This window comes from Rhinolophus hipposideros, assembly GCF_964194185.1.
Source record: "Rhinolophus hipposideros genome assembly, chromosome: 15".
In the NCBI taxonomy this organism is placed as follows: Eukaryota; Metazoa; Chordata; class Mammalia; order Chiroptera; family Rhinolophidae; genus Rhinolophus; species Rhinolophus hipposideros.
Window position 1 is genome coordinate 24260588 of NC_138061.1, and position 18083 is coordinate 24278670.

The window sequence follows — 18083 nt, forward strand, 5'->3', positions numbered from 1 at the left end:
CCAAGAGGTTCAGAGTCCTTAAATCTCAGCCTACTTGTCCAGTTGTGCTCCCACTGCTAGCCTTTCAAGGCTTACAGTAACCATTCTTGCCCAACCTACTCTAATATGCTGCCCTTATTTCCCTTGTATTTATCCATCTCACTCCCATCTCTACTCTAACTTTGTCCTTTTTGTTTTGGGTAACATGCACATAATGGATATTGTAAAAGAAAAGAATATGCAGGGAAAAATTCTGTAGCTATCCAGTACCCGCTCCTTGAAGAAAAAAGTGCATTTGAGTCTTTCAAAATCTGAGCCTAGCCTAGCCCACCATCCTACTTCTTTCCATCATACTGGCTTCAAGGAAGCTCAAATGCTCACTGTTCTTGTGCTTTCCTGGAGGACGCTGTTCCTATTGCTTGGATGGCCTTCATAAAGCCCTCACTGCATCATCACGCTGGCATTATAGGCGCTCAGAAAAATACTTGAGTGAATATGCGGTTAGATTGAATACCTTCCTCTTCTGAACTTCCCTCTTATTTGGCCATAATTCTGGTTGCTCCTGAATTCAGTGCAGGATCTGTCCGTGAAGCACGTGCTTGCCACATAGAGTTCGGTATAAACCGCAAAAGGTCATAAACGGAACAGCTACCACACTGAGTGAAGGGGCGGGTCTCTGCAAAAGAACAGGAGGCCGTCTGCTTTCTCTGCATCCCTTATTCCCGATTGCCCACTTCTCTTCCGGAGCAGGAAACCAGCAGTGCACAAAACCGAGCCTACGTACCTTCAAGGGAAATCGCGCGGAGGGCAGCGGGGAGAATTTTGTCCCGTCCGCTCCCCGTCTCTTTAGTGGCAGGGCGAGCACTGCGTCGGCGTGCGTGCCTGCGCAGCCGCAGGGCGGGGCGAGTGGGCGGGGCCGGCGGTTGGCGGCGGTTGGCGTGGCCGGGGAGGCGGCTGCACGTGCGGGCGGGGGCGATGCGTCACGGGTCGGTGAGCACCGCGGAGGGGTCGGATTCCCTTCGAACTCTGCCCCTGGCCCCCTTCTCAGTGCATTCTGCGGCGGGGGGCGGGGGGGGAGCGGCCATTGGGAGAGGGGGTGTCACGACGATTACTGAGCAGGGGCGGCCTGCGGGCCGCCTCCCGCGGAGAGGTTGGCGGGGAGAGAACGGGTTCTGCGAGGAGGAAAGAAGGAGGGAAAAGAGGCACAGGACTCCCGGCGCGGCCTGCGGGAGGGAGCCAGTTGTCCGGCGGTAGGCGGTGGAAACGAGGGGGTAGGCTTGTCACCCACGGGCCGTGGGGTTCTTTCCTCCTCCATTCAGGAGGAACAAGCATGAATATGACTCAAGCCCGGGTTCTGGTGGCTGCGGTGGTGGCTCTGGTGGTTGTCCTCCTCTACGCCTCCATCCACAAGATCGAGGAAGGACACCTGGCTGTGTACTACAGGTGAGCAGCGTGTGCAGCCCGCGCAGCTTCTCCAGCAGGTAGAGGGGACTCCGGGTAGAGGAGCGTCTGAGCAGTTGTGGCCTCTGTAGCGTCCGGGAGAGCCTTCCCCAGTCCTCGGAAGTGATTGTCCTCCCAGCGCTGGGGAGAGTAGGGGGGCGAAAGGAAGGCTTTTGCAGAGCACCCTCCCGGTGGTGGACACTTTCAGTACTACGTCCGTTTCGTGCCGAGGGTAAGAGTCCCTACAGTTATTCCTGGTCGACAGTCGGTGCAGTTATTTGTAGAAAAAAGGAAGGCAGGCAGACGTAACCGAGGAAATGGATAAATAGTTGTATTCCGTACAACGGTGCAGGCTTTCAGTTTGCAGCTTTAGATGCAAGTTAGAAACTTGGGTCGGGTCTGTGATGGTTCTTTAGATTTTTCTTTTTTCTTTTAAAAGCCCCGAGTGTCTGGTTTTGGCTTATAAGGCCAAATAATGAGGACCGTGACAATTGTTTTTACTCGTATATCTTCCCTGGACCTGGAGACATAAACGCAGCGTTGATGGACCACCCTCCTGCCACCTTACCCTTTCTTTTCAGGTTGAGGAAAGGAGTGGTGTGGAGTGTGTTGCTCTCCAGTTGAGCTCGAGTAGCTTTTCCTTCAACATAGTACCACCAGTTCTTTTGGATACAGACAGAGGACAGTCTGGAGAAATGGTGCTAATGGTGTATTTGAAAGGGCTTCCACTTCTTGTTTCCATCATCCCCCCAAAGTGGTATTTTCTACTTGTCGATCCATTTGAGTCTTAGAAACAGTCTTTATGAAACACTAGTTTCAAACACAAGTGTAGTGATACGTCTTAGCAGGTGGAGGTCTAGCATAAAAAATGACAGATTAGTCCATATTTCCGTCTTGTCTTGGCAGTAAAACCAAGGAAAGAGCTTTTCAAAGCATGGCTCTCAAAGACTTAGGGATGGACCTAAAACAGTTCATCTTTTTTTAGTTATTTGTTACGGATTTTTTGCAAACCTGTGTCTATTTTCAAGATACAAACTTAAGTTCTATGAAGTTGCTCTTCACAATGTAAAATAGGACTTTTTTTTTATATCTGCCCCCCAAATGCCCCCCTTTTATAATTTCCAAGATGTGCTTTCATAGATAACACATTCCAGCATTTGGTGAATAAGTCCATACTTACGTCCTATCTATTTATAGTTGTATTCCCTTACCCTTTATCTTTCTATGCTAATTTTTTGTTTTTTATTATATAGATTTTATATCCGCAGTATTTTAATTGCCTTGTAGGTAGATTAAGACTCTTGAAGTTCGCTCCTCCCTTGAAAGTTTGTGTCATTTTTGTTTCAACATGGTGATTAAATGTATTATGTTTTGAACTGGTGTTATGTGCAATTAAAGTATAGCAACTAAGAGCCTTAGAATGTTTTTTTCACAAGTACTTCTCAGATGGTTAAAGACCGAGGAGAATCCTTTGTAGCTGAGCGCAGTGCTGGAGACCCAGAGGTATGGTTGGTCGAGCTTATGAAACAAGCTGTAACATCGGCAGCTTAATGTGATATTTTCACCTTGTTAGCTGTGGCAGATATTTTAGGTACCAGCAGTTGTTCATCGTGAGTAATTCATATTAATGAAGCTTTAATAGGTCAGCAGCATGAGTAACAGTGAATATTTATTACAGCATTTTAAATTTGGAAAGAGAATTTCTCTCTTTATAATCTTGTCAAATTGAAACATCTTTTTGCAGGGGAGGAGCTTTACTAACTAACCCCAGTGGACCAGGCTATCATATCATGTTGCCTTTCATTACTACGTTCAGATCTGTGCAGGTGAGTAATTCTTAGGAAAGCCTCCACACTGGATAGACAGGTGTGACAGGAACAGTTACAACATTTGTGGGTGGAGATACATTTCCTTATTGCTTAAGCAAATGGTGGTATTTACTTGAATGCAGAAATTAAAGTTCAGAGTACAGTTGTCACAGCACAGGTTATGATTTTGAACCACCTCACTCTTTTTGAAGTATATAAGCAGTAATACCTAGGCAGCTTGGAAAAACTGACTGGAACTGATTTCTCCCGTCTATATAGTGGTGTGCAGCAAGTTTTCTGTCGATGCAGTGAAAATAAAATCTGGACTTTAGAACACACTTAGAAATACAAATCGGTGATTACTTGGTTTAGAACAGTGTTTGGTTTCCATAGAGGCAAGCTCTTGGGCTACTGTTAACATGGTGGATCTGAATTTTAATACACAGCTTTTCTGCCTCACATTTTTGTCTGAGACATTAAGCACAATTTTATGTGGAACCTTAGACATAAGATGACAAAACAGGATTCTACTCTTGCACACTCAGTGTGATTATAAATCTTTGAATTCAGAAATTTGTCTACTATCTGCTAATTTTTCAGGACTCAGGAAAATTTAATGTATTTATCTTGTAATTTAAGTCTAGGTAGGCTTCCCACTAAGTGAGAGTTTCATTGTGAATACTTAAATCCTCCAGGTTTCCTTCCAATTCCCTTTTAGATGGCTTAGGGCAAGAATTGTGTCTGTTTGAAGTGAAATGTGTTCTTCCTTTAGTCAGACCAATTTCCGTATTGTTTTCTTATATTTTATTTATTCACTCTTGCCTTGGTTCATACTGTCACCTCTTCTCTCCTCATTTCTCCCTCCCTCCCTTCCCTCTTGTCTACGAATTGCCAGCCTTCTTAAGGCTCATCGCAAGTCCCTCTCCTAATCTATAGCTTTTAAAGTCTATATTGTAAATTTTGTCCCGTGGTCTTATTTCTCTTAATAATGTTGTCTTGTTCTCTAAGTTTTGTGTGTATTTTCTTTTTCAGAAAGTCTCCAAGCTTCTTGAAGGCAGGGGTTGTAACCCATTTATATTCGTGACCTTTCTACTTGTGAAAGTTGTTAAACTGAACTGATTTCTTAAGAAGCAGTATGGTGTAGTGAACGTGGGGCCGGAAACCTGGAGACTTAGGTTTGGCTCTGGCACCAATTAGTTACATGACTTAGCAAAAATCACTTAACTGCTGTAAACTTCATTTATTCCTCCAGGAAAGAAAGCATTTTAATTATGTGACCTCACCAAAAGTTCAAACAGTCTATGATGATGTTATTAATGGGATTATCAGAGCCTTAGAGATTAGAGGCTTTTTAAATCTGTTCAGAGCCAAGCTCCTTCCTGGAGCTTGGTATGTCGAGTCATACTAATGGAGCGATATATATAAAAGATACAAACGATGAACATTAAATAAGTTTTAGAATTCAATTGCACATGTAACAAATACAACGTGTGTGTGTGTGTATGTACATATATTGTAGTAAACTATCATACTTATAAGAAATGGAAATGAAATTAGTAAAAAGATTTCAGTGTAAACTAATTTTGCATTTACAAAAAAAATTAAATGCTGGAGCCAGTGTGACTAAATACGAATGTTCTTTTTTCAAATGTGTGGAACAATAACATTCTAGGAAAGAATTATATTTACAAAACCCTGTTTAACAATTGTTCTTATACAAATGAGACATAAAGAAATTTACTTTTAGGAATTTCTGAAACACATTAAGAGACCTAGCCTTCTACATTGGTGTAGAACATGGAAATTGAATTTGGTTAATGTTTTGAAGGAACTAAAATAAATTGAATTCATGTCTTCGTCAATTCCCCTCACTCCACCTAGAATCTGTCACTGTGCTTACCATCAGCCTAATCTCTCAACCCTAGGGTTGTATTGTGTTCTTTTCCCTCCTGGAATTTTGTATGCAACCACTTATTATATCCATCCTCTAGTATGTCTCCTGGATTGACAGTTTTGAATTTCCATGCCTTTACTAAGTCAGCCTAAATAAATGAAAAGTTTAGCTTCTCATCTGGTTTTTTTTGCTTCTAGATATGATGGATAATGAGAACCGTGCCACATGTGAGCCAAGGAATTAAGGAAAAAACATATTTTGAAAGGTTCATTTGGAGGCTGTATATAAGATAGACTAGGGAGAACCCAAGCCCCCCAGCGAACATTTCAGGGCACTCTATCTAACAGCACCGTGTTCTCATCTCAGAATTGCAGCTCTTATCTATCACCCCTTCTGCTCCAGGCAAGCCAATCTGTTTCCTGTCACCTGTACACACAGTCTGTCCTCAACTTTGTGTATTCGAATAGGATATTTATTGAACCTAAGATGTTTTTTTGCCTCATCCGTACTTACTTCTCTCCTGCTAGACCTGGCTTATAAATACTTCACCTCACAGAGCTTTTCAAACTATCATTTTACTCTCTGCCACTTAATACCTAACAATTGAGTTTATACCCTGTTATTTTATACCTGTTATGGATTGCTTTGTAAGGATGTTATTTCCTGTGTTGGACAGTGAGCTGTTTGGAAACAGGGACCATGTTTTCCATAAAGTAGCATGTTGCTCTGTGCTTAATAAGGTGCCTTGTGTCTAGAACACACTCACTAGGTGCTTACCTACTGGAGGCCGCAGAGGGAACGAGAGAGTCATTCTGAATCTGAACAAAGGTGCGCAGGAGCAAAGTAATTCTGTACCAGATTGTTGGCTCACCAGGAGGAGCAGTGCTGGTGGCGGCGCTTCTGTTGAAAAGGAAATTCAACAGACCATTTGAGAGATCACTGGGCTTGAACTAAAATACTGACCATTGCTTTAGAGAAAAAGTTGCAGCTGAGTTCAAGGCTGCCTGTGCATTGTAGATTACTGGTATGCATATAGTGGTTCTCTTTTACCTTCACTGTAAACAGTAGAAGTGGAATCCGAGTTCAGAGCACAAGTCCTAGCAGTGTGTCCTTGTAGGTGAGCCGTGTAGTTTGCAACCCCAGGCCAGCTCCAGGCAAATAAGGGACTCGGAGGTTTAAAATGAAAGCTTTCAGACTGAACATTGAAACTCTTCTAGTGCATCCTGATTCAGACATTAGCTCTAAAATATTTTGTCTCAAGGCTTTTGTGTCTGCTAGGATACAAAAAGAAATGACTATGATAGCTGACCTTTGGTGACTGAAATTGTAATGGAGCTCTCCTGTACTTAGGTCCCAGTAGTTCTCCAGAGGTTTTCCTCTGGGACCAGTAGTTTGAGACTACGTATCCTGAGTATTAATGAGATATTTTTACCTCCCCAGACAACACTACAAACCGATGAAGTTAAAAATGTGCCTTGTGGAACAAGGTAAGCTCTCCTCGCTTACCAACCTCCCTTTAGTTCAGATGGTGTTTCTATTAATAAGTTGTGATCACTTAAACATCTTTCAAATAGGCATGATAGTAACTTAGGGGGGTTTCTCTTCTAAGCATTATTTGAGGAAAGCCTTATTTCCAAATAGGTGTTTTCCATCTTAGGAGCCATTAGGGTGTTATTGAAAAAAGTAGGGTTTTAGAGCCAGCAGACCTAACTTCAAATATCAGCACTGCCACATTTGCTTTATTGAGTTTTTTTTTTAATAGACTTTATTTTTAGGACCGTTTTAGATTCATAGCTAAATTGAGTGAAAGTACAGAGTCCCCATATATTCTTTGCCACCACACATGCCTTTATTGACTTTTCTAAGCTTAGTTTCCTCATTTATAAAAATCAGGTAATAAGACCCACCTTGCAGAGTTCTTATAAGCATTAGAATTAGTGTATATAAAAGTGCCTAACCCAGCACTTTACTCAGAGTAAGTGTTCAGTGACAGATTGTTTAAAATGAAATCATCTTATCTTCTCATCTGTAGTATTAAGTGCCATCTAATTTAGTTTCTGATTCAGTAGCTCTGGAATGAGGCCCAAGAATTTGCACTTCTAGCAAGTTCCCAGGTGCTGCTGGTGCTGCTGGTCTGAGGATCCTACTTTAAAAATCACTGCCCTAAAGAATTTTAGGGAGATACAGGCAAGCAAGACCCAAATTATTTCTAGAGTATAATTGTACGTTGAATTGTATCAAAAGAAGAATGCAAAGTTGAAGGTATTTTTTAAATGCTCTGTTATAAATGACTAAAATATTATTATAAGCCTATATAAAAGGGGCTATGACATCTATGGAAGGACAAATGCTTTTTAAAAGGGAACAAATTCCCTCTGTTTTAAAGATATTTGATATTTACTATCAAGTTCTCCCTAGGTCTATCTGTAATTCTCTTTTATGGATTCCCTTTAGAGATGACTCAAAATTGGCAGCTGGGGAGATTTTGGGTAAATTTTTTTTCATCTTCATGCTTTCCTCTGTTTCTCAGATTTTTTTCAGTAGGCAGGTATTACCCTTTTTTAGGAGAACAAAAACTGTCCTTGTAAGTTGGTAGGAAGGCTTAGTTGTTTAGTTTTAAAATCTCTAACTTTATGTATCTTAAATTGAGGTTCACAAGCCCTTCAGGGTAGGCCAGGAAGTATAGGAAGCCATTAATTCACAAGACCTTTCTTTCTGAAGTGTCACTTTTACTTGAAGGTCTGGGGGAAAATTCTTGTTTTCATATTAGAATAAATACAGATAAAAAGTAGATTAAAACTTTTGGTGAAGTATTAAGGCAAGAAGTCAAAAGAATATCAGACTGTGGCTGGCCTCCACACCTCCTGGGGAACCATTTTACTTGGTTGCTTGATGGAAGAGTTTGAGAAGAGCACTGCGTTAGCTGCTATCTTCAGTTAGTAAGGGCAAAGTGCTACATAGCTCTGGGTTACAGGTTGAGTCTTCATGTGAGCTCATTTGATCGCAGCAGTTACAGAGGTTATGAGAGGAGCCAGGTGAGTGTGTGTAGGGTTATCTCAGGAGTGACTAGTGGGGTCATTTTAATCAGTCAGTGGTATATGTCTTTAGATTTTTCTTCTAAATTTCTATTGTGTGTGATATGTTTGATGATCTGGGATTATAACAGATTTGTATTTGGCTCATACTTTTTCCATTTCTTTGTTTTTAGTGGTGGGGTCATGATCTATATTGACCGAATAGAAGTGGTTAATATGTTGGCCCCTTTTGCAGGTATGGTACTACTGATCTATTCTGTTGTTTTTAGTTATAATCAGAGTATTTATAACTAAGAGATTCCCTGAGGAATAGAAAGGTAATTTTAAAGTTTTTATGACCTCATTCATTTCTGATAGGTATGAAAAATAATCACTGGAATCTTCTCCATTTCTAAGGAATGGTGGCAGAAATAGGTCACAAGTCGACTTTCTGCAACAGTATGGGTTTCTCTTCGTTTTTAAAGAGCAAGACAGTCATTGATTATTTCTAGAATTCCTAGAAAGTAACACTTTATCCAGTCAGGATGAGAGATAATTTCCTTGCATGCTGAAAATATAACTGATCAGTTCCTGTGCCACATTGATTTGTGACCATAGAAAAATCTTTTCTAGTTAAGATTTGCTATAACTTGCAAATCTCAAAGTCCACTGTGTGGGGAAAACATTTTCTTGGTAAAAGATAAAAATGCACAGAGATGGAGTGGGTGCTTTTCAAATCAAAAACCTATTTAGAAGTTCTGAAGAAAATCAGTCTTTTTTTACATTTGATTTTTTCCAGCTTTTTTTGTTTTTCAATTGTGGTAAACTACAGGTAACATAAAATTTATCATCTTAACTATTTTTAAGTGTACAGTTCTGTGGCATTAAGTACATTCACATTATTATGCAGCCATCACCACCATCCATCTCCATAACTCTTTTCATCTTGTAAAACTGAATCTCTGTACCCATTAAACCATCACTCTCCTTTTCCCCTTCTCTCCAGCCCCTGGCAACCACCATTCTACTTTCTGTCTCTATGATTCTGACTGCGAATCATACAGTATTCGTGTTTTTGTTACTGGCTTATTTCACTCAGCATAATGTTCTCAAGGTTTACCCATGTTGTAGCCTGTGTCGGAATTTCTTTCCTTTTTAAGGCTGAGTATTCTACTGTATGTATGTACCACATTTTGTTTATCCATTCATCCATCAGTGGACACTTGGATTGCCTCCACATTCCAGCTTTTGTGCTGTACATGGATCTCTTCAAGACCCTTCTTTCAATAGAAAGATCTGCTATTTTATCTTTATTATTAAAATTGCCATGCTTAGTATATACGGGATGCTGTGTTCAGCAAAAACAATTTTAAAAGGTGAAGTTAGAACATCGGCACTGAGAAGTTTTCATTTTACTTGGGAAGACATGATACCAAATAGATACTGGAATGTAACGTCATGCTAAATTTCATGTTACTGGAGCAAGCACGAATAGCAAAAGGATTTCAGAGCAGAGAGCAAGTTGTATTACTGTCAAGTGGATTTGGATTATATTTTTCAGTGATTATGTATTTTCCTTGTCTTTATTCATCTACTTCCCCTGGTAACAAATCAGTGAAATGGATTATGATTGGAAAAATAGAAGAAGAAGAAATGCTGTTTCTCTAGCAGGCGGTAAAGAGGAAACTATTGGATCACCAATTCATTTGGAAATGACCAAGCAAATGAGTTAGTTAGCAAGTATTTATTGATGGCCTGTCCACCAAGGGAAGGCCAGTGGGTCAAGTCCTTGGGTCTGAAGGGAGAAAGCAGCATGTTTTAATAGGTAGGGCACAGCTTCTGGTAGGTCTAGTATGTGCCCTTAGGCACATTTCTGAAATTCTCTGTTTTCTCAGTTTCCTCAATTAGATTTTTTTGTGAGAATTAAATGCTAATGTTTATAAATTGCCTGACATAAAGCCTGGCCCAGTAAATGTTAGCTTCTTTCCCTTCTAACCTGCTGTCTTTTTTTACAGCCTTTACAACCTGCCTTTGTGAAAGTGGACTTTTGCAGCTGCTTCCTTCTTTTAGTCCCACTGTTTCTCTTTGCCTCTTCGCTAAACTTTTGCTTAGCAGTAATTGCCTCACACTTTCCTGCTTCTGATTTTTGCACCTCACGATTCATCCTCATACTGCTGCCAAAGTACACAGCTGATTGTTTCATGCTCTTGCTTGAAAACTTTAGTAGTTCCTTATTACAAGATATGTATACTCTCCATTGTATAGAATTTGAAGCTTGCCCATTAGAATTAAAAATGCAGTAAAATCTGGAAAATTGAGCACAAGGAGCACATCAAGGTTTGTGAGTTGTGTTTCACCGTTTTGTTGGTAATTTCCCGTGTATCACATCACTGTAACGTTTACCTTCACTGAATTAGAAGATGTGGGGTAAACATAAATTGTACTTCTCCTTCAGTATTTGATATCGTGAGGAACTACACTGCAGACTATGACAAGACCTTAATCTTCAATAAAATCCACCATGAACTGAACCAGTTTTGCAGTGCTCACACACTTCAGGAAGTTTACATTGAATTGTTTGGTAAGTTTCTCCTTGGTTTTAAATATGCAAATAACCAATAAGAAATCTTGGTCCAACTCATTTATGCACACTATAACAATATTACTAGTAAACGTGCTATTTGAGCACTTCTGAATTTATGATAGAGCAGTTATATTTAAAATATTTCTTAAGTTTAACATTTCTTATGATTAAATTAATAGTTACTCAAACAAGATATTTTAAGAATGACAACCATTTTCTGAAGTGCATGATACATAACTTGGTAGAGTTTGGAAAAAGATTAGTACTTGTAGATTGATTATATTCTTTTTTTGCTATGATAACTTCCTAAAAATTAGCTTTGTTGCTATTTTACTAGATAATTTGGGGAACCTAGAAGTCTGTGTCTTGCAGTTTCCCAAGCCCCACTTCCATGTTTGATGATTTGCTAGGAGGACTGACAGGACTCAGGGTGGTACAGCTAAGATGTCTGACAGCAAAACGATGCAGAGCAAATCAGCATAAAGAAAAGGCAATGGGTGAAGTCTGCAGGAAACAAGGCACGAGCTTCCGAGGGTGTTCTGCCATTGGAGTCACGCAGGGTACACTTAATTACTCCAGCACTGAATCATGGGACAACACGTGTGAAATGGTTTCTACTAGGGGAGCTCCTTAGAGCCCAGGATTTTTATTGGAGGCTGGTCACATGGGCACCCTCTGCCTAGCACATACCAAAATTCCAGACTCCCAGAAGGAAAGCAGGTGTTCCAAACAAATCACATTGTTTGTATAAACAGTTTAGGCACAGTGAGTCATTCTTATCCATTCTGGGGATAGTGGGAATCCTCTCTGAATCCAAATTCCCACATGGCAGCCAAGGGCCACCATGCAAACAAGCCTTTGTAACGATTGCAGCTGCAGGCCTGCTATGTTACTTTTCTGCACAAGTTATTTTCATTTGTAATAGTGAAAGTTCTGACCACTCCTGGAATTCTTAGTGAATTTCTTAGAGGCAGGCATAGGGATGGTTAATCAATTGAGAAATCTACCAGTTGCTTCCTTGTTGATGACTGATAACCACTTGGACGGTGTATGAGAAAACATCTATCCTGATCTGTCACATCATTGGTCTTTTTAATACTGGTGAAAGTACTGTTGAGGTGAATCGACAATTCATGAGTTACAAGGCCAAGTGAAGTGACATCTTTATTGTCCATTCTCATATGCTTCAAACACCTTCCTATGACCCTTTTTTCACCCTCTCTATTTTTAAATCTAAAATGATAGGCAGAGGTTCATGGAAATGAAATTTAGTTACTTGGGGATTTGGGGTAAAGATTAACTGAAGATAAGAATTTATGTTTTGTTTGTTTTTGTTTTTTTAATGAGAATCAGGGCACTTATTAAGTAACAACACTGAATTAAGAGATTAGAGACCTGAATTTTGCATTTATTGGATAAACTTAGACTAGCTACTTGTCATCTTTTTAAATTTCTTTGTTCGATAATTCCTCACACTTTCTCCTGCATAAAAGTCTAAGCTCTGTAAAAGTAGTACCTGAGATCTAATAATGATTTGTTTTGTTTCAATATTAATACAATGTAAAAATATTTTTTTGAGTGTCAAGAGAGCTGTTGTTTTTTCCTTCGAAAACAGATCAAATAGATGAAAACCTGAAGCAAGCTCTGCAGGAAGATTTAAACCTCATGGCCCCAGGCCTCACGATACAGGTAAGCCCTTTTTTCTAGGAAAATTTGAGAGCTTTGGACTTTATTGTCCTTTCATCAGACTGTTTATTCAGCAATTATTTAATCAAAGAGTTATGGTGATTTATAGAATATCTTTCTCGGTTTGACTTTAGGTCTCTGCCAAAATAAAATACTCTTGTAGCTTATCATGGGTGGCATTTTCTTCTGAACTCTTAGAGGAAACAGATAAGCTGAGGCTCTTACAAGGAAATAAAGTCCACATACTGCTATGTGTGAGGCATTACTAAGATACAATAATGGTTATAACTTAGTGGAACAGTAACCCTTGCCCTCAGTAAGATTATGAGAAAGGCTTTCAGGTGTAAGATTTGAACAATAATTTTAGACAAAGTAGATGTAAGAAAGTATTAATTGACAGACAAATTGATTGGATGATTATTACTTTAAGAGTTTAGAGTTAGAGAACATTTCAAGAGTCTGCCTGGAAATGACTGATTAAGTTGGGATTTTAGTTAAATCTGGAAGAATTAGTAAGATCTCTATGGAGGAGAGGAGTGAGGAAAGCAGTTCACGTTTGTAGCGTGGCCTGAGTGAAAAGCAAGGGAGCAGATGAAACTGGTGGTGGTGGTGGCATTGGGAGATAGGGTGGTGAGAGTTACATGTCTGCTTTTTTGGGTCAGTATTTTTTCAGATTGGATTGAAATCTATTAGTGGCTTCTAAAATCAGTTTGGGTGGGTCATGACCAGCATTTTAAATTAAATGGAATTGAAAAGGAAAAGAAATCAGAAGGTGGGTTGTGTAGGCAGTTCAACATTCTGCAGAATTACACTTGTTTTAGGTAAGTGTGTGGGTAGGTGTTTATGTTGGGTGTCACTGTAAAATGTGTTTCTTACTGTGGTCATTCATGGTCAATAACATTTGAAAGCCATGGTTCTGAATCTGGATTACCTGAGAAGCGGTAGTATGGCTTCTGGTGTCCTTTGTCAGAGTTTCTAGGAGATCAGTTGATTGTTGTGAACATTACTGCAACTAGTTAAAGCTTTGTTTGGTGTCATGTGTTTGGAGTGTCACACTGCTGTTGAGCGTGTGCTTTCACCATAAGTGGTCATGTAGGATCTCATAAACAAGGCCGGAAAGATGGTGAAGGTCTTCCCAGGCCTCACTCACACGGAACCATTATCTCAGATGGGTTGGGTATCTGGGGGTGAGCTGGGGGGAGCCGCCAAAGTTAAGCAGTGATGTGAAATGGCCAGAGCTAACTTTGTAAAAACTTCTTGGTTGTACATTCAGTTGTGGCTGGAGGAGCGTTTCAGTTTTAAAGACAATAAATGAGAATGTAACTGATTCTTATATTCTTCCTAGGTTGTTAGTTGGAGATCTAGCTCATTCTTTTTAACAGCTGCCTAGAATTTCTTCCTTTATATTACATAACCGTTTCCTTATTGTTTCCATTTAATTATTTGTTTTTTGCTATGAGTAAGCAATAGTGCAGTTAACATTCCTGACGCATCTCCTTGTATGTACAAATTATCATTCAAAGTGGCTGTACAGATCTACATTCTTACCAGCGGTATGTGTGAATACTTGTTTCTACAACCTCACCAGCATTTGAGGCAATCAGATATACTAATTTTTGCTCAGTGGGGAGGTGTGACGTTACCTCTCTCTTTGATTTGCATTTCCTTATTTATGAGGTTGAGCATCTTTTGATTTTTTTGTTCTTTTGTACTCTCCTCTGTTGATTGCTTATTCATATCCTTTGCCCATTTTCTGTTGTTTTTTTTTTTTTTTTTTTTTTGGTTTAAAATGTATGTTTATATCCCAAGGGTCAATTTCAACAGATACACTTATTTCATCACCATTTTTTTTCTTGCTTCACTCACTGTGTGTGCATGTGTGTATGTGTATACGCCCATGCACGTGCACATTCATTTTGACTGTTGGTTTTGGATGTGTTGTCATTTTATTTTCTAAATCTCTTATGCAACTTAACTCACGGTATCTGTTACAGTAGGTGTTTATATTTTCACATTTGCAAATTATATGAGATTTCCCAAGAATTGCAAGCACATAGTATGTTCTTCAGCCTCATACAGCAAGATAGAAGTCTTCAGAAAGCAGTTCTATTTTATGCTTCTTTTTTAAGACTAAAAAGATAGGTGGCTAGTGTCTTAATTAAATGCAGTATGACAATGCTTCCATCTGAATCTTCATTAAAATGTATTGGAAGTCATCTGTATTTCTGTTCGTCTCATCACAGTGAAAACTGGCATCTCTCACAAATTCTGGTTCTGAATTTTTGTCTTCTGGATGTCTCCATGTGTTGTTCCTTGTGGCCTCACAGACTTCGCCGTCAGCGTGGAATGAGTTTCTTCACTGTAGTCCCCAGCTTCTTATTCCATTTCACTCTAATTCTTGTATTTAGTTTTAATACAATTATGTATAGATTTGACTGTTTTGTTTCACGTAGGGAAGGCTACGTTGCTGAAACATTTTTAAAGCCTTTCAAAAGTCTTTAAGGAAGGCTATGAGCTTAAAGGCTTTGTTGCTTAAAAGTTTAGCCAGTTTTCAGAGGGAAATTAACTTTCTTCAGATCAGCAAAGTGTTTTGTGTTTCCAGTGGAGGTGGGAAGTGAGGGATGTTTCCCTAGTAAAATTAAAAGATTTTGAGAGATGAAGTCTGTGATGTAGAAAAGTCAGCTTTTAAGAAACTGAACTTTCAAAGTAGATGAGGTAATTATGTCACAGTACACTATGGTTAGGGCAACAAAGTGTCTAGTAAACAGTGTCTACAAAGGCAAGTAGACTTTGCTCTAAGTGAGATTCTAGGGAAGAAAGAATATAAGCTGTTAAGTGGCATTTGTTTTCTTTCAGCCTTGGGCTGTTTATTTACAGCCAGTACTGAGTGATTACAGGTTTAGGAAGTGAGAAATTTATTTACTGTCCACTGTATTAAGTTACAGGTACTATCTGGGTTTTTTGTTTTTATTTTTGTTTTTGACTGTTTCCTACTTTACAGTTTACATGTTGGAAGTTTACCTTCCTTTTGTTTCTTTGGTTTGCAAGTTTGAAAAGGAAACTGAAGTATCCATCTAAAGAGCTTTGTGAAAGGTCTTTTAAGAGAGAACTTTTTCCCTAAAGGAGTTTATTTCTGCAGGGGGTAGAGTGGTTTTTCCTGTAGCCAGGCTTTTTTTTTTTTTTTTTTTTTTTTTTAAGGAAACAAGAAGCAGCTTATTTTCGATTCTTGGTATGATGGCAGGAAAAGTAGATTTTCTCTTGGGATCACCACACGTATTAGGAGGCAGCTGTCATAGTTGTTTTATTAGTTTCATTTGAGGAACTCTTCTGTACAAGATTTAGTTTGAAGATTTATTTTTCAAATATACTTTGGCTTTTTCACTTTTATTTTTTAGGCTGTGCGTGTTACAAAACCCAAAATCCCAGAAGCCATAAGAAGAAATTTTGAGTTAATGTGAGTAATATGCATGGGATCCCAATATTTTATTTAGGGCTGTCTACATATTAATTTACCAGTCTAGAGGAAACTTACATGTGAGACATTGCACTCTGGGGTGTGGTACATGCCTATCTTCCATACTTTAGTGATATTGCCTATTCTGGTGTCTCAATTCCCACTAGACTTTCACTAGTTTTCTCTTTATATATGGACATTTCAGGAGCAGTTTCAGTGGCTAAGGATGCAGTTTGCTGTAGAACTATTGTTGGAAGCCTAAGGAGCTATAATTTGGTTGTGAATAATACCTTGAATTAAATATTAATAGAGGAGAGACAGAGTCTTAGCTGTTAAGGTTGGAGAGAGTGCCTGTAGTTTGTTACTGTGTCATAATGGTAAGAATAGACACCATTTTGGTGTAAAGTTTGGTTTGTATGTGATTGTGTATCTAAATTTAGACCTGGAAATTTGCCTGAATTGATTCCTGGTAGTATTCTCTTCCATGTGTCCAGTGCTGACTGAGTATGAGAAGTTACTTGTTTGGCATGAAGTTAGTTTCTTTTTTAGAAGATCCCTTTTAGGGGAATACCTATTACAGTTGAAATGGCAGTACTCTCATATGACAGGTACTGAAAAGAAGAAGCAGAAGTCGTTAGGAAATTTGGCTGATTTGTTAAGAGGGAAAATATGAAATGCTGGAACGGTAACTTTGCAAAAGCCAAGAATACAACAGTTGTATAAATACAGGAGGTTCAAGATGTAATAATACTAATAATACTAATAATACTTCTTTATGGAATGATATACTTCTGTGTCCTTATTGTTCCCGTCTATATCTTCTATTATGCAGAGTTTTAGTTTCCCATTTTTTATTGTAGAAAAGGAACTCTTTTTTTAAAACTATAAAACGTAGAGTGCCAGACTGGATAAATCATGCATCTGATCCATTTATAGAAAAAAAATATTTGTTGAAGGCTCAATTTGGTCTTAGGCCTTAAATATGATGGCTTTTAATGATGGAAAGATGACTTCTATATGTCCTCTGCCCTCAAATACCTCATAGCATCCACAGTGTCATTTTTGTCTATCAGTGTTGGCAGGAGGAAAGGGGAGAGCTTTGGGGTAAACGTTTTGGGGAAACCATTGGAGTTATTTTCCAGATAATCCTGGATCTTTTCTAATGTCATGGACTATTGGAATTCCAGAATTAAAACCGCCTTGAGGTCATCCAGTCTAACCTCCCACCTACGAGTGATTTTTTTATACCATTCCTGCCATGTGGTCGACCAGTCTCCATTTGTACGTGCTTAGTGATAGGCCAGCCATCTGCATCATTAGGAAGCTCAAATTCTTAGAAAAATTTTCCTTACATTGAGCTCCAGTTCACCACCTGATAAACTGCCACCTACTTAGATCTTTTGTACAGCAAATAGTGCCACTACACAGGGTGTCTGCCTGAGGAGGGGCTGAAATCCAGCTCCATTCTGCTTGCCAAACCATGCACCTAAGGGACTCTATCTGCCCATAGGTGGGTGCCTTTTGCTAATGGGCCCAGAGGTGCTGTATGGGCTAGTAGAGGCCTCACAGCAAAGGAAGTACTCCAGATACTTCCAGAGCACAGGCCATTCCATTTTACAGTTAGAGGGAAAAATCAGTTTAAAATTAAAAAATACTAAATTTCATTCCTACCTCTGAGTGACTGGGCAAATAATTTAACCTTTCAATCTCAGATTCATTGTATGTGAAATAGGGTAATACCTTTCTTGCCTACCTTAATGGGTCAGAAAGTTCTTGTTGCAGATGGTTCTCTGACCGAGGATAGAGTCAGAATTACTGCCTGTGACTGTACATCATTTCTAATTTTTATAATGTTTTGCTCCACAGGGAGGCTGAGAAGACAAAACTTCTTATAGCTACCCAGAAACAAAAGGTGGTGGAGAAAGAAGCTGAGACAGAGCGGAAAAAGGCCATTATAGGTACTTGGATTTCTTTCTGAAATGGATGGCTCTAAGTACGTGTGTTATGAGTTTGTCGTATTTTTTGTCAGCCTCGTTAGATACTGATGGGACTCAAATAAGATTGCATCATACAGTGGAGAATTCTGGAAACTCCTTTGTATAGTCAGATGTCCTAAAGCCTTTCAAAGCAGATGAAGCCAATAGTTAATGAAGTGTTTTGGCTTTCCACCATGTTGTTGGCTGCCACTATTGTCTTTTTCAAGGATGGAGAAAGTGGATAGGGT

The 18083-nt window shown here is 39.2% G+C and overlaps 1 protein-coding gene across 3 annotated transcripts in view; it reads left to right on the forward strand.

The window, feature by feature from the left end:
• Window positions 1–879: 879 nt before the first annotated feature.
• ERLIN1 (ER lipid raft associated 1) overlaps window positions 880–18083 on the forward strand; it is a 29567-nt gene continuing 12363 nt past the window's right edge. For all 3 annotated transcript variants that reach the window (XM_081074149.1, XM_081074148.1, XM_081074147.1), the window contains exons 1-9: window positions 880–969; window positions 1299–1422; window positions 3164–3245; window positions 6562–6608; window positions 8330–8391; window positions 10591–10716; window positions 12335–12408; window positions 15801–15859; window positions 17726–17817. In XM_081074149.1, the coding sequence (XP_080930275.1) occupies window positions 1310–1422; window positions 3164–3245; window positions 6562–6608; window positions 8330–8391; window positions 10591–10716; window positions 12335–12408; window positions 15801–15859; window positions 17726–17817 (655 nt within the window). In that variant the 5' untranslated portion in view covers window positions 880–969; window positions 1299–1309. The remainder of the gene's footprint in view (window positions 970–1298; window positions 1423–3163; window positions 3246–6561; window positions 6609–8329; window positions 8392–10590; window positions 10717–12334; window positions 12409–15800; window positions 15860–17725; window positions 17818–18083) is intronic.